This window comes from Sorex fumeus, unplaced genomic scaffold, assembly GCF_029834395.1.
Source record: "Sorex fumeus unplaced genomic scaffold, SorFum_2.1 ptg000013l, whole genome shotgun sequence".
NCBI classification, from domain to species: Eukaryota; Metazoa; Chordata; class Mammalia; order Eulipotyphla; family Soricidae; genus Sorex; species Sorex fumeus.
This window is the reverse complement of record NW_026606070.1, coordinates 33,082,331-33,097,138: the sequence shown is the minus strand read 5'-3', so window position 1 is coordinate 33,097,138 and position 14,808 is coordinate 33,082,331. Positions and strand designations below refer to the sequence as shown.

At 37.2% G+C, this 14,808-nt stretch overlaps 1 protein-coding gene across 3 annotated transcripts in view; it reads right to left on the bottom strand.

Moving 5' to 3' along the window:
• CORIN (corin, serine peptidase) overlaps positions 1-14,808 on the bottom strand; it is a 238,116-nt gene that overhangs the window by 55,899 nt on the left and 167,409 nt on the right. For all 3 annotated transcript variants that reach the window (XM_056111214.1, XM_056111215.1, XM_056111216.1), the window contains exons 11-13: positions 5,772-6,003; positions 2,795-2,940; positions 51-158 (exon numbers count right to left, since the gene is read on the bottom strand). In XM_056111214.1, the coding sequence (XP_055967189.1) occupies positions 51-158; positions 2,795-2,940; positions 5,772-6,003 (486 nt within the window). The remainder of the gene's footprint in view (positions 1-50; positions 159-2,794; positions 2,941-5,771; positions 6,004-14,808) is intronic.

Below are 14,808 nucleotides of genomic sequence, written 5' to 3'. Positions count from 1 at the left end.
TGTATTGAATTAACTGTACATTTAATAAAATTGCTATTGCGTGTAATTACCACAGTTTTCTTCATCACTGTCATCATCACAATCAGCCTGGCCATCACATCTTCTGGAAGCCAGAACGCACCGTCCTGATCTGCACTTGAAATGACTAGGTGAGCATTCTGTTAGGAAACAATGAGCCATGTTATTATCAACAGAAAACTCAGAACCATTGACTAATTCATTATTTAGATATCATAAACAATATGGACGGTCCTTCAAAAACTAGAAATTGAGCTTCCATATGATGCCGCAATACCACTTCTGGCAATATATCTCTAGGATGCAAAAAAGCATCTGTACCTGCATGTTCATTGCAGCACTGTTCACAATAGCCAAAATCTGGAAACAACCCAAGTGCCCTACAACAGATGACTGGTTAAAGAAACTTTGGTACATCTACACAATGGAATACTATGCAGCTGTCAGGAGAGATGAAGTCATAAACTTTGCTTATAAATGGATAGACATGGAGAGTATTATGCTAAGTGAAATGAGTCAGGAAGAGAGGACAGACATAGAAGGACTGCACTCATTTGTGGAGCATAAAACAAAATAATATGAGGCTGACACCTAAAGACAGTAGATACACGGGACAGATGGAGCGCTCCATAGCTTGAAGCCTGCCTCATGAGCAAAGGGGAGAAGGCAGCTGGAATAGAGAAGGGATCACTAAGAAAAAGATGACTGGAGGAATCGGTCGGTATGGGAGATATGTGCAGAAAGTAAATAAAGGACCAAACATGATAACCTGTCAGGGTCTGTATTGCAAACCATAATGCTCAAAAGTAGAGAGAGATTATGGAGAATCATGCCTGCCATGGATTCAGTGGGAGGGTGGGAAAGGGGGGGGTACACCGAGGATATTGGTGGTGGAGAATGTGTACTGGTGGAGGGATGGGTGTTACAACCATTGTGTGGTTGTAATCCAAACATGAAAGTTTGTAACTATCTCACGGTGATTCAATAAAATTTAAAAAAAATATCATATGTTATAGAAGAACTATTAATTAAGAATAAATTTCCACAAAGAAGAAACAAAGAAGAAAGTTAATTTGGCTTTCCCCTGTCTACTTGTAGTATTTTCTGCATTAACAGTCTTATCTCTCTAGATGAATCGCTTAGTTTCTTTATGCTTTCCAGTAATTTATTATCTTTCCAATGAGAAAACTTACTGTACAGTTTCTGGAACCTGAAATGCCATGTGGAGTCGACAACCTAGTTGCCCCCACTATGTCAAAATGTTTCTAGTCATTATCTTTTCACCTGGTAGGTGGGTTTCTGATACCATTCCTCTCTACCTGATGGACTGATGTTGTCAATATCTCCAAATATCTTTCACTTGAAGAAACTAATGTTGATAGTCACCATTACCTTCAGGACACAGAGTGAAAAAATAGCATCTATACAAAATAGATTTTGTTTCAACAACAACAACAAAATCTTATAGTTCCATCAAAAAATGGAGAAAGAAGAACAAGCTCTTCCATAAAAAGGATTACGACTGACCAGTAGGCTTATGAAGAGTGTTCATTGTCTCTTATAAAAAGGGAAATTGAAATCAAAATGACAAATCAGATATGTCAGCAGTGAAAACAACACAAACACACACATACACACACATATACAAACAAAAAACTGGAAAAAAAAACAGTGTTTATGGGGATGTGATGAAAAAAGGGACCCTCATTCACTATTGATGGAAATGCTTATCAGCACCTTTGGAAAACAGTCTGGAGATTCCCAAAAAAAGTTAACAACAGAGCTTCCATACGGTGCTACAATTCCTCTTTTTGGCATTGACTTCCAAAACACACCCAAAAAATCATTTAAAAGGATATTTTCGAAAGTTGGGTATATGACATAGCAAGTAAAGTTGCTTGATTTGTCAAGTGGTTGACCTGGGTTAGATCCCTGGTACCACATATAGTACCCTGAGTATCACCAGGAAGGGCAAGGTGTAAATCCTGTGCACAGCCAGGTATGGCTCTAGAACCAAAATAAATTGATAAAAAAGAAATAAAACAACATATATGCACACCAGGTCTACTGTAGTACTAACTACAATAGTCAGGATATAGGAACTGGCCATATGTTCCTTAATAGATGAATGAATTAAGGAATTTGGAAATATATTCACAAAGGTATATCACATATCAATAAGAAAGGATAAAATAATGCACTTTGCTACAACTTGGAGAGAAGAAGAGGGATCAGGTTAAGCTAAATAAGTAACAGGAAGGATAAAAACCAGATCTCATCTGTGACATAAAGAGAAAGAAAACAAAGGAATAGATAGTGTTGAACAATGACAAACCAATGATCTTGGAATACAAAATTCAGTTTACCAAGAAGTGAGAGGAGGAGGGGAAAGGAGTAGATAGACTGGAAGTGACATATGAACAGTGATGGAGGGTCTTGGGCACTTTGGAGGTAGTAACAGTGCAGTAATTACATATCAAAAACCTAATCTTTTACACTATTCTTACCATATTACCTAAACCACAATGGTAATAATAATAAGAAGTAATAATAGGTTTTGTACATTAAGTGTGGTTAAAATAAATGCTTATAATATTGAACTCTACTCTGCAATTTGTTTTTTAATTGACTATAATCTCTAACAAATGAGCACCACATTTTCAGTGTAATCAAGTTTAGAGATTCATTTACTTATGCAGGAAAATTAGGAAACAACAACAGAGAAACTTAAAAAGATCCATGCTAGATTCCCTCTGTAGCAAATTCAAAAATTAACCTTCCACATCTTCATCAGGCATTAGACAAGTTTGATTGTCTGAATTTTCTTCTGGAAACTGATTGCAATCTGTGTCTTCAGGCCACTGGAGGCCCACAATCCCAAGAACAGACTCACAACGTTCTTTGGAGTGTTCACACAGCACTCTAAAAGAGTAAGAAAGAACATTTGAAGCAGAAATAATTATGCCTGAAATGTTTATTTTGAAAGTATGTTGGGTTTTAATGCTTCATGAATATGTATGTATGTAATGTATTTACATTTATATAGGATATAAATATAATATTCGTACATAATATGTATATAAAGTACATATATACATATATATGATCATTATTTAGGAGACAGAAACAGAGTATCCCTAGAGAAATTGTATCTTCCAGCAACACGCTTTCAACAAAAGAAATTTCAGTGTAATGTTTTCGTCAAAATATATTTAATATTCACATTGTGCAAATTTTAGTGGAAAATGCCATCCCCCCAAATAAATCACAGGGTCAACTAAACAGAAAATAAGGCTTTACTGCCAAAGACATATCTTAGATACATTGAGAAACTTTTCTAGCTATCACAGGTTATAGAACGAGCTTGAAAAAGAAGAAATGGGGGACTTGTTTCATGACCAGGAGAGTTAGAGTGATAGAATAGAATTTTAGTAGGAAAATTCAAGGAACTCATGAATATTCATGAGGGGTACCAGTGGGCACATAATGCTGGGAAATACATGCATCTTATATATGAAAATGTGGAAGAAACATCAGCAGGGATGTGACTTTTAACATGGTAATGAAGAGGTGACTGGGGATTGAGAAGGACTCCACTGCACAGTTTCCACCAACCAGTACTGTCCAGTCAGGGGTCTGGGGTCTCAATAAGTACAAAAATCTTGTTACGATTCTAACCTGGCTCAACCAAAACTGTAAGAATAACTTCTTAACATAAAATTTATAGATATTTTGTTAGCAGTACTTTAAAAGGTATGTAATAAATTTTTTCAGAATCAGTTTGGTGCAAGCCAATATTGTTTCACTATCTATTTGTATAATTCATTCATTTCCCCAAATTATTTAAAAATTTTACCATTTCCGGTCCTAACTTTAAAGATGTCCCTAGGTTGTCATCCATCTGATATTTGGTACACAATTTATTGTTTTTCCATCTGTCCAGTATATTGATATTATTGCTTTTTGTTAAAGCTCTATAGTGACTTCTGACCCCCACATATGGTTTTCAGTTACCACTGACATTTAGACAAGCACATCTGTGTATTCACCCCTTGATAGAAAACAGTATTGGAGAGCAGCAGCCACATTTGTGACCTTCACATTGTACATGCACATTCTCTGACTAACACCCTAGCATGTGGCATAGAAGAGAGATAAACTGTCACTAGTGTTTATTTAGATTTTATTGTTCATTGAACTATTTTTCATTGATTTGCATTTATTAAATCTTACAATTAATCTAACCCAACCCAATTACTATACTGATTTTGTAGGTAAAGAAACTAAGAAATTTATCTCAGGCTATACTGAAGCTATGGAAGAGTCAAGATTAGAATCAGTAGGTTCCAAAACAGTACTCTTTTTTGTTTGTTTGTTTGTTTTCTGTTTTGGTGACACCTGGAAGTGGCCAGGGCTGACTCATGGCTCTGAGTTCACGGATCACTCCTGGTGACTTGGGGGCCTATATGGGGTGCTAGGATTGAACCCAGATTGACTACATACAAGGCAAATGCCCTAACCACTGTACTGTCACTCCAGTCCTGACCAAAGTAGTACTCTTAATTCATTGGATATCACTAATATCCTAAGCCCAAACCACCATCTTAAAAATTTGTCTTGTATTTTATACAAGCAAACAGGAAAATATCAGTATCATTCATTTCCTGTCCAATTTGTAAGATTGGTGTGATAGCTCCCTCAGGCTATTTTTATTCTCCCTGGATGAAAATGGAGATGCCCACTGGAACCCCTCAGCAGGATATCTCATTTGGGGTAACCTGGAGGGGGATGGGTGAGTCCCTCTAGCTACCCCAACAAGCTCTAGCAGCCAAAAACCTCCAGAACTCAATCACTAGCTTGCTCACAGCTGATCTAAGCCTCATCCATGAGTGAATCTGCTGAAAAACCCAGGTGTGAGGGGCTTGTGTATGAAATCTCTAGGCTTGCACTGAGTCGGTAAAGGGTGACCTCCCCTCCCTCCATCTCCCTGTGCTTCCAGTAGCCTGGCAGTCATGCCCACGAACTGCTTCTGATGCCATATAAGCTCATTAACGACCATGATCTAGAAACTCATAAATAAATTTCAGAAGAGGAAGAGAGCAATATGCCGTAGAGATGCTTCTGGACCCCAAAGTCACCACCCAGTTAAAAATTTAATTCTAGCTGTATCACCCTATTTAGGTAAAGGTAAAGGTAAAGGCCCTCCCGTTGATCGTCGATTTGCTCAAGCGGGCCCAGTAACGTCTCCATTGGAGACTTTGTTGTTACTATGTCTGGCATATCCAATACTCTCGGTAGCTTGCCGGGCTCTCCGAGAGGGGCGGAGGAATCGAACTCGGGTCAGCCATGTTGGCCGCTTGTAAGGCGAACGCCCTACCCGCTGTGCTATCGCTCCAGCATCACCCTATTTAAAATCTTAGAATTCCTGGAGCAAGATCTCATACTCTATACAAAGGGCTTAGTGGCTCCAAGACAATACAACAATTTTCACATACTTTCTTCTAAGGAAACTCTTTTCTATCATCTTTAGCTGATTATTTATAACAAGCAATACAAGGTAAATTATTTAGGTTCTTCTTTTGGGGCAGACTTCGGGGATTGGGGTGGGATAATTTGATATATGATGGTGGGAAGGTGTAATGGTGGTAGGATTGGTGCTGGAATATTGAATTAATCAATTATTGTGACAGCTTTATAAAAATTAAATTTTTTTTAAAAAAAGAAGATGCTTACTGGAGACCCCATTGTATTACCTGCAAGGAGGGATACGTTGGCTTGTATTCATGTCACATTTTGGTACCAAAATGGTGCAAGCAAAGAACATGAGGTATTTGTAACAGTTGGTTTGAACAAGTGCAGGGAACAGAGAGGACTCCCAACTGATGGAAGCTTCATTTTGAGTCCTGTGACCAAGGTAATTTGGGTAATTTGTATAGTTGTAGGGCAAATTCATGCAGAGTTCCAAAGTAATCGGTTCACACTGACCTAACAAGAAAGCATACATACATATAGATATAAATTTCACACCTTTTAAAAGCAATTTTTAAATATCTCACAAAATTTAAGTACATCATTTCATTTTATTTTTTTGTTGTTATTTTATTTTGGTCCACACCCAGTGTTGATCAGGACTTACTCCTGGCTCAACACTCAGAGATCTCTCTTGACATAACTTGGGGTACCATATGGTATGCTGGAGGTTGAACCCAGGTCAGCTGCATGCAAGGCAAATATCTTACCCACTGTACAATCTCTCTGACCTCTTTCCACTTTCTTTAAACTATCTTAGTCTGCAATGCAATTACTATAAAATACTGTCTTCAAAATTGAAGTAACTTGGTCAACAAAGTGTCAAACTATAATTCAGCTTTGTACATACAGCTACTAACACCGTGCCCAGACACATATTTCAGAAAATTGTTCTCCTCTTCCCTTACTGTAGCTTATCTAAAAGTTACTCTTTTGTGATTTTTTTAGTCCCAATTTGTCTCATTACTTATTGCTCACTAAGTGTAGACTAATATATCACCGATCACCTTCAAACTATTAAAATCAATAAATTTGGCTTAAAAGGCTATTGCCCATTCTTTTTCTCACGTGTTTTATTGTTTAACAATGACTAAAATGGAAAGCTACAAGATTTCAGAGCAAAAGGAGGCAGAGAACTATTGAATACCCAACGTCACTGAGAATAACACTTAACCTTGTTGTCCAAGGTTTTCACAGTCTAACACAGTCTAGCTTTCCTGCCTTATTATTTGTGACTATCTCATCAGCAGTATTTCCTCGATGATCCCAGATATTTATTAATTTTATCATTGTATTTTATTTAATATGTTTCTAATAGTATTAATGTTTATTGGGGGGGTTGATGTACAGAACTTAATGTACTGCATCACTTTTAAAAGGTTGAACACCTTCCACCCCGTTCTTATTTAATTCTAGTCCATATCTTTATTCTACACCACCCCCATACTACATGTAAATATCAGTTTTGTAATCCAAGGCTAAGGGTTTGTCATAGTTTGATACTGTCAATTCACTTTTATATTGCTATGTGTACTATCTATGAATGGGATCATCTGGTATTTGTCCTTCCTTTGACTTATTTCACTTAACATGATGCTTGCCAGTTCTATCTAAGTGGCAGAAAACTTTGAGATTTCATTTTTTGTGATGTCATAGTATTGTATTATGTATACATACCACAGTTTTTTTATTCTTTCACCTCATTCTTGGACATTTAAGTTGTTTCCACATTCAGGCTATATTGTACTAGGTGCTGCAATGGACAGGGATGTGCATATATTTTTTAAATTCATGTGTTTGTGTATGGGGGATAGATGTTAATAAGTTCTAGATATTTAAAATTTTTATATATTTTTAAAATATATATTTAGATATTTTGGACACCAGATATTAAAAAATTTTTACATAGCTTTGTAGGTATGTCAGCTTTTCTTTTGGTCCCTTTCTTGATCTGTTTATGAGCACCTATCAAATGCAGTCATGGTACCTGCAGCATGAAATAATTCTTTCCCCTTCTCCTCACAAGCTAACTCCTCCAGATTCTGCGGAGTTCATCAAAAATAACTCTTTCATAAACCCTCTCCAGTTCTCAGACCTGATACACTAAGAATGTCTGCCGAATTCAGAGCATCTCAAACATGTGGCCACCGTTCACTCACTGCTCTCTGCTGAATTCCTTCTGTCTTGCTTTGCCTTCTTCCACAAACACAAATATAAGGTTTTTGAGAAATTAAATTTGATTTCTTAATTTCAAAATTATATATCTATAGCAATGCCAAAATGAAGAAAGAAAATGAGGTGGTGAGGAGAAGAAACACAATGAAAAACAGGCTTTTAAGGAACTCTACACTCCTAATAGAATAAGAGAAAAATAGGAAAAGGGCTTTTAAGGAAGTCTGCACTCCATACTCTTCATAGAATAAGACACATTATTCCTTATTTCTTAAATAAGAGTTTAAGGAATTCTCCACTCTACACACTTCATAGACTAAGAGACACATATGCCGGTAGCTGAACAGTAAGAAACAGGCAAGGCAGGCAGTCTGGATCAAACGCCAGGAGCACAGAGGGACAGGGTTAAGCAAGAAGAGCTCAGGGAGCCTTCCAGGAGAAATGAGGTGAAGGCAGGTTTGGGAGAATGTGCTAGAAATGCTCACTGATCCTGTTCCATCTGTTGGAGTCACATTACCTTACTAATGTGACTCCAACAGAGTCACATTACCTTACTAGAGGTAATGTTTGATGAGGTGATAGCAGGTGTGTTGACAGAATTATTCTGGACTGACCAAAGACCTCTTACCTTATTAAGCCTAATTATCCAAATTAAATTGAACTATTTGACTAGGAAGGGGAATGCATGGATATTGATTAGTAATAATCACTGACATAAAATTGTTAAACAGCTCTTATGACTTCTTACAAAAGAATTGAGTGATTCAGAGAGATTGTGTTACTAAGAAGTCTGATGCTGGCCAGATTCAAAGTCTCACAGACAAAATGAAATAAAGCTTCACTTTACTGAAGAATATGAAGTGCTGTAAAATTGGCAAAGTTCTGAAACCAGGCTTTAGGATGGAGAGAAGAGGAAGGAAGCAAGAGACTTGTTCCCTTTACCATTTCCCTTGATTTGTAAAATAAAAGTAATATTTAATAGTTTGATTTCAGGTTTTAATATGTGCATTTCTCAAAACAAAGATGAGTTCATCATCTTTCTAGTCATTTTCTCCGATAGTCTCTCAAAGCCAAAAAAGAGGGATAAATCCTTCCATGCATTTCACTTGCTCAGATCTAACAAATCCATATATTCCTATATATATATATAAATATGTGTATAAGCACTTACAAATATACCTATATCCACATATAAGCACTTAAATACATAGATGCCTGCATGTGCTCCTTTTTGCTGAAATACATTTTACAATTCCTATTTCTCTTCAATTTCCTTGTGTTGGTCATTTATCAGAACCATTTCACAAATCAGACACAGTTCTGACTATATTATTCCTAGTTCCTTTAATAAACTTGTAATTTTATAAAAATGAAATCAACCAGATTCTGATGCAATCTATTATTCTTTCTATGTTTTTTCTTTCTTTTCTACAAGGTTTATTTTTTGTTAGTATTATTTCGTTTATATGATTCATAGTCATAGTCATGTTGCATGGATAACTTTTATGCCTTCTGATGTGTGGAGAACAAATACTTTTGATTTGTGGTAATATATAACTTTAAAGTATTTCAGAGCCAAGGGAGATAAAAGGATTAAGTTATGGTCATACGTTATTCTTGAGATCTTTATTGAATGCGGCAAGGCAGATTGAATATTGTGTTTTATTTCTTCACGTGGCATTCTTCACATTAATGCTAAGCAAGATAAACTCTCAAGATATCTGGCAACTTTAAATTCTATGATTTATGATATCAATAAGCTTTTTCATCTTAAGCATTAAACTTGCTCACTATCCTGATTTGAGAAAACCGCTAGAGGGAGTTCTCTTCACAAAATTGAAAACCCTTCAATGTCTCAGAACTACTTTCCTGCAAGCTTGACACAGTAAGAATTAACAAGTATCTGTTGAAATGAGTGACCCTGATAGAGACTTAGTAGATTATACTTTTCAATGTCTGAAATAAGAAGCTGCTCTATGCAACTTAAATATGGGAAAATTCAGTAAATGATATTACATTCTTATCAAGATGTATGTACACTTGGAGAGGGATGGGTGATGGAACATTGTATGACTGAAACTCAACCATGAACAGTTTTGCAACTGTGTATCTCACGGTGATTTTCTCACGGTGATTTTTTTAAAAAGATGCAATTCCCTGAAGCTATTGACATCTATGTTAAATGATCATTTACATGGGAAAATATCACTTTAAACAGCATTAGTATATGTGATATTCCAAAATTTACCTTTGCCTTTTTAAAAGTTTGATAAATTATCATTATAACTTATAACTTTTATAACTGTCAGCAGACATACCAGAGGCCTATCCATATGCTGTATTCTATCAACCTTCTCCTTCCCCCACCTCAAGTAAATGTTGAGTAGTCATAATTATTATCTCATTTTATGAAGTACTATAGTTTAGGCCTGCACATTTTAAAAACCTGATTTGTCTTTTTAGTCTCACAATATCTGGGATCCTGCTCTATCCCTTTTTCCCTAATGATTTAACTGGAGAAGAGAAAAAGACTTAACCCCAGATTGTGCTAAAATTGTATTTTGCTAACTGCATACTTCCACTCTCAGTGAGATTAAATATGCCTTTATTGTCCCTACTTCCTGAACAGGGATTTCCTTCCCTTGGCAAGACTCAGGGTAAGCACTGTGGTATTCTCATCAGAAATCATGTCTGTCTTCTTGTTCCGGGTTCCGGGGCGGAGATCTCCAAGTCTACTCGGATTGGGGCCGAGCATCCTCCACCCAGATCCTCCAAATTCCAGTAGGCAGGGGTCACACCCACTAACTGGCCCCCTGGCGCCGTGTAATCCCATCAACGGCCAAGATTCAGAGGCTATAAAAACCAGCTCCCGGAACCGCAGGGCCGCATTCGCGGCTGCGCGACATCTTATTATGACATCTTATTATCTCACTGCTACTTTGGACAAACTGCTACACGGCAGAGTCTGGCAAACTCCCCGTGGCGTACCCAATATGCCAAATACCAGTAACAATGATGGGTCTCATTCTCCTAAAGAGCCTTGAATATAATCTCAGGGCTAGGATGAAAGAGGGCCTGCTCGAGGCAATCCACGAATAACAGGATGATTTGTGATTTGTGAATATTTGCTCCCAGGACTTACTTCTTTAGCATTTGTTTTGTCAAATTAGACCTTGCAAAAAGGAGATAAGAAATCGATAGCCCAGGGGAAATGTTTTAAAAATAAAAGTAAGTAAATGATGCTTGTAGGGCTTGCTCGGGATGGGAGATGTGTGCTGAAAGGAGACTATGGACCAAACATGATGACCACTTAGTACCTGTATTGCAAACCTTAACACCCCCAAAAAAAAGTAGAGAGAGAGAGAGTAAAAGGGAATGTGCCTGCCACAGAGGCAATGGAGAGGGGGAGGGGATATTGGTGGTGGAGAATGGGCACCGTTGGAGAGATGGATACTCAATCATAGTTTGACTAAAATGTAATCACAAAAGTTTATAAGTCTGTAGCTGTATCTCACGGTGATTCATTAAAAAATAAATAAATAGTCTACTTTCAGCATGCTTCTCCCATCCTGGGAGGATCCTCCAAACACCCTTTATTTGGTGCGCCCTTCTCTATCTGAGCTGCTTTTTCCCTTAGCATGTGCGGCTGGCATGTATAATTGAAACCCAAGCACAAAATTTGTAAGTCTACAAATGTACCTGATGGTGTCTCACTAATAAAAATTTAAAAATAAATAAATAAATTTTTAAAAAAATTAAAAACTTTAAATTTATCAAAACATTATTCCAAAAATTATTCAAAACATGTTCTTGACTTTTGTTGAGAAAATGCATGTCGAAACATAGAAATAAGGGTCATGGAACATACAGGAAATTCAGGAGGGATCCCTAGGTATCACAGTCACCATACAAGAGCTCATATGGCCATGAAGTTCATAGGTGCGATGGTGGGAAGAAACCTATCCAGAAGCTGCTATTTTTTTTCCATTTTTGTTTTGTTTTGTTTTGTGTTTTTGAGCCACATCTGGCTCTGTGCTCAGGTATCATTCCTAGTGAGATGAGGGTACCAAGGATCAAGACCACATGTAAGGCAAGTGCCTTGCCTGCAGTACTAGTTTCTCCAGCTCCCAGGAAGCTGCTCTTTCTGGCATTTCTCCCAGTTGTCTGTTTTACCACTATATGAGGGAGAAGTAATGGATCAGTTCTTCCATACCATACAGAGGAAATAATGTTATTAATTCTATCCTCTAAATCAAGGCTTTGCCGAATTAGGCCTTCCATCAGGTTACAGGTTGTTAAATGTGATGGATTATACATGATGTGATGTTACAGTGATACTTTAAGACTTTGAGTATATAATACCATCCAAAAAGGAGATTCTTATACTTTCTTTTGAAAATTGAACACTTATTGTATTTTAGTTGTAGACTCCCAGCAACTCTAGTGAGAAGCTGAATCCATCCACATTCTCCAAACTTAGCTCCTCCTCTGAAGCTAGAGAGGGTACTGTGTCACTGTGCTTCAGCGCCTACTAGACAACAGAATCTAATACTGGCAAAGATATTTTAGAAAGTAATCACATTTTCAAAAATACTATGCATTTTCTAAGAGGAGATGCTACTTTCCCACCTTTACAGGAGGGAATATTGGATGAAAGATAGAATAAGACACATAAGCATCTATTCTCCATACACTTATGCATCTCATACATAAGTGCTCACATATGATCCTGAAGCTCTTTGAGAAATAGGAAATAACATCTTGACTCTCAACTGCAAATAAGTATATGCACAGTTTTCAAGAACAGAGAATAATGAAGATCCACCACTGATCCCAGTGACCAGCATTCAAACGCTGGAATGCTCACAGGTTTACTGGAAAAAAAATATATATATATGAAGAGCATTTGACAAGACCTCTATAAAGAATGTTTAAGTGAATGGGCCAGTGAGATATTAGGGAAACTAAGTGCATTTGAAAAACATAAAGAGAAAAAACAAAATAGTATAGATTTGTATGAAGTTGGCAAGATAGTCTTCCACATTGAAAAATTATCTATGAAAAAGTATAAATCATGTCTTTTATCTTCACCATTGAAATGCCCAATATGGGACCAAATAGATAGTACAGTGGGTCAGGCACTTTGCACATGGCCAACATGGGTTTAATCCCTATCACCTCCTATGGTCCCCCTAGCCTGCCAGGAGTAATCCCTGAGAGTAGAGTATGAAATAAATCCTCAGTACTGTTAGTGTGGCCTCAAGCCAAATAAAATTAAATAGCACCTATGTCAATACTTGGAACGTTGTATGACACAGCGCTGGTTGGTTGGTTATGAGCCAGAGTAGATGCATGCTCTCCCTAACCCTTATGTTCTGTTCTGTTTGTTTTATTTGCCTTGCTTTGGGGCTACACCCGTTGTGCTGCGGCGGGGGAGGGAGTGCACCTGAGGGATATCTGGAGGACAATGTGGGTTAAGGATAAAACCTGGGTTTCCTGCATGCAAAGGATGCACTATCTCCGTGGGCCCACGTGACTTCCTTTAAATAATATATCTAAAGTTTGTGAAATCTTTCAAATACAGAGGAAATAGGGTTACATATACACTGTTATTCCCCACTAAAATGAAATGCGGACACTGTTTTTCCAACTTGTTGGTGTCTAACAGGAAGGGGCAGGCATATCAGGCACTTCCCCAGACTTTAACAAGACACACATCATATAGATGGCACTGTCACTGTTCCAAATGATTCAGCCCAAGTTCAAGACAAAGGACAGAAATGACTGAAAATCTTCAGGTGCACTGGGAGATCAGCCAAGTGAAACAATGGACCTATATAGACACACATATACACATATATCTAATGGACTTCTAAATACAAATGTATATACATTTTTATCAGTTTTGAATGAGCAAAATGGTAGCATGACTTAGTGTCAAACGGAGATTCACCTGAAATGTTTGCTTGTGTAGGGACAGAAGAAACTTAAGTACTGAGCTTTCATTTAAACAGTTCCAACAGCTATCAAACACCCATGAAAGGAAACAAACAGGCCAGCAACCTGGCTTTAAAACTAGCTGCCTCCCTCACTCCCTTCCGGACAACTTTTTCACCCATTGACACTACCCAATAGCGAGAGGGAATCTCCTATCAACTGGATACCTACTCAGAAAGGTCATGCCATTAAACTAGGATCGCAAAGGGCAACATACCCAAGAACCCAAAGCTCTTTAGCTTCCCACTTTTCACCAGCCTTCCCCGGATAGGCTCTGTTAAGTTTTTCCCCTTGGCCAATGAAAAGCTGGCAGTCCATCTCTAAACTTGATGTCTAGTCTGAAGTTGGAGTAAAAATTTAGTAACAAATAAAAATGAGAGCTGTGAGTTCGATATAAAAGCAGGTCCCAGGAGAAAGAAAGCATCACCAGAAATCAGAGTCTTGGAAAGTCAGGGATGAGTTCTGATTCATTTTAAAATTCCTCTGAGTCTATTCAGTCATCTATGTTTTTTTTCTTTCTTTTTTATCTATGGTTCTTAGACTGTGCATAACTCCTAATCATTCCTCCTTCTGAAAGCTCACAGAAATGGAACCACTTATATACATCAGAGAAATAAATGAAAATGATGACTACAAATCATTAACAGGTCAGCAAAGTTCCTGGAAAGGTGAGAATACATTTTGTCAAAAGAACAGAGCCTCTGAAGTCATATGTAGCTAACTTTACAGTATTGATTTCTTGGAGAAAGCTTCCATTTTTTAAGCCATGCTTTTCAAAAGGAAAGAAGTTAGCATCTGCCTGCAGATGGAGCCAAGAAAATAATATATAGGAGCTGATGTTGAGTTAAAAGTAATGGTAATAATATTAAACAATATGAATTTATAGCCCATTCACAATGACACATTTGTTTTTTATTTAAGTTAATTAAGACCATTTTGTTTCTTTTCTGCTAGACAGGCGACCTTTAAAAATTTTTTACAAATAATAATGTATATTTTTGGAGGGATTCCAGACTTCAACATACTCATGTCAATGAAAAAGAAAAAAGCTGAATGCACATCCTGCCATAGTAATTGCATTTGTCAGCTGCT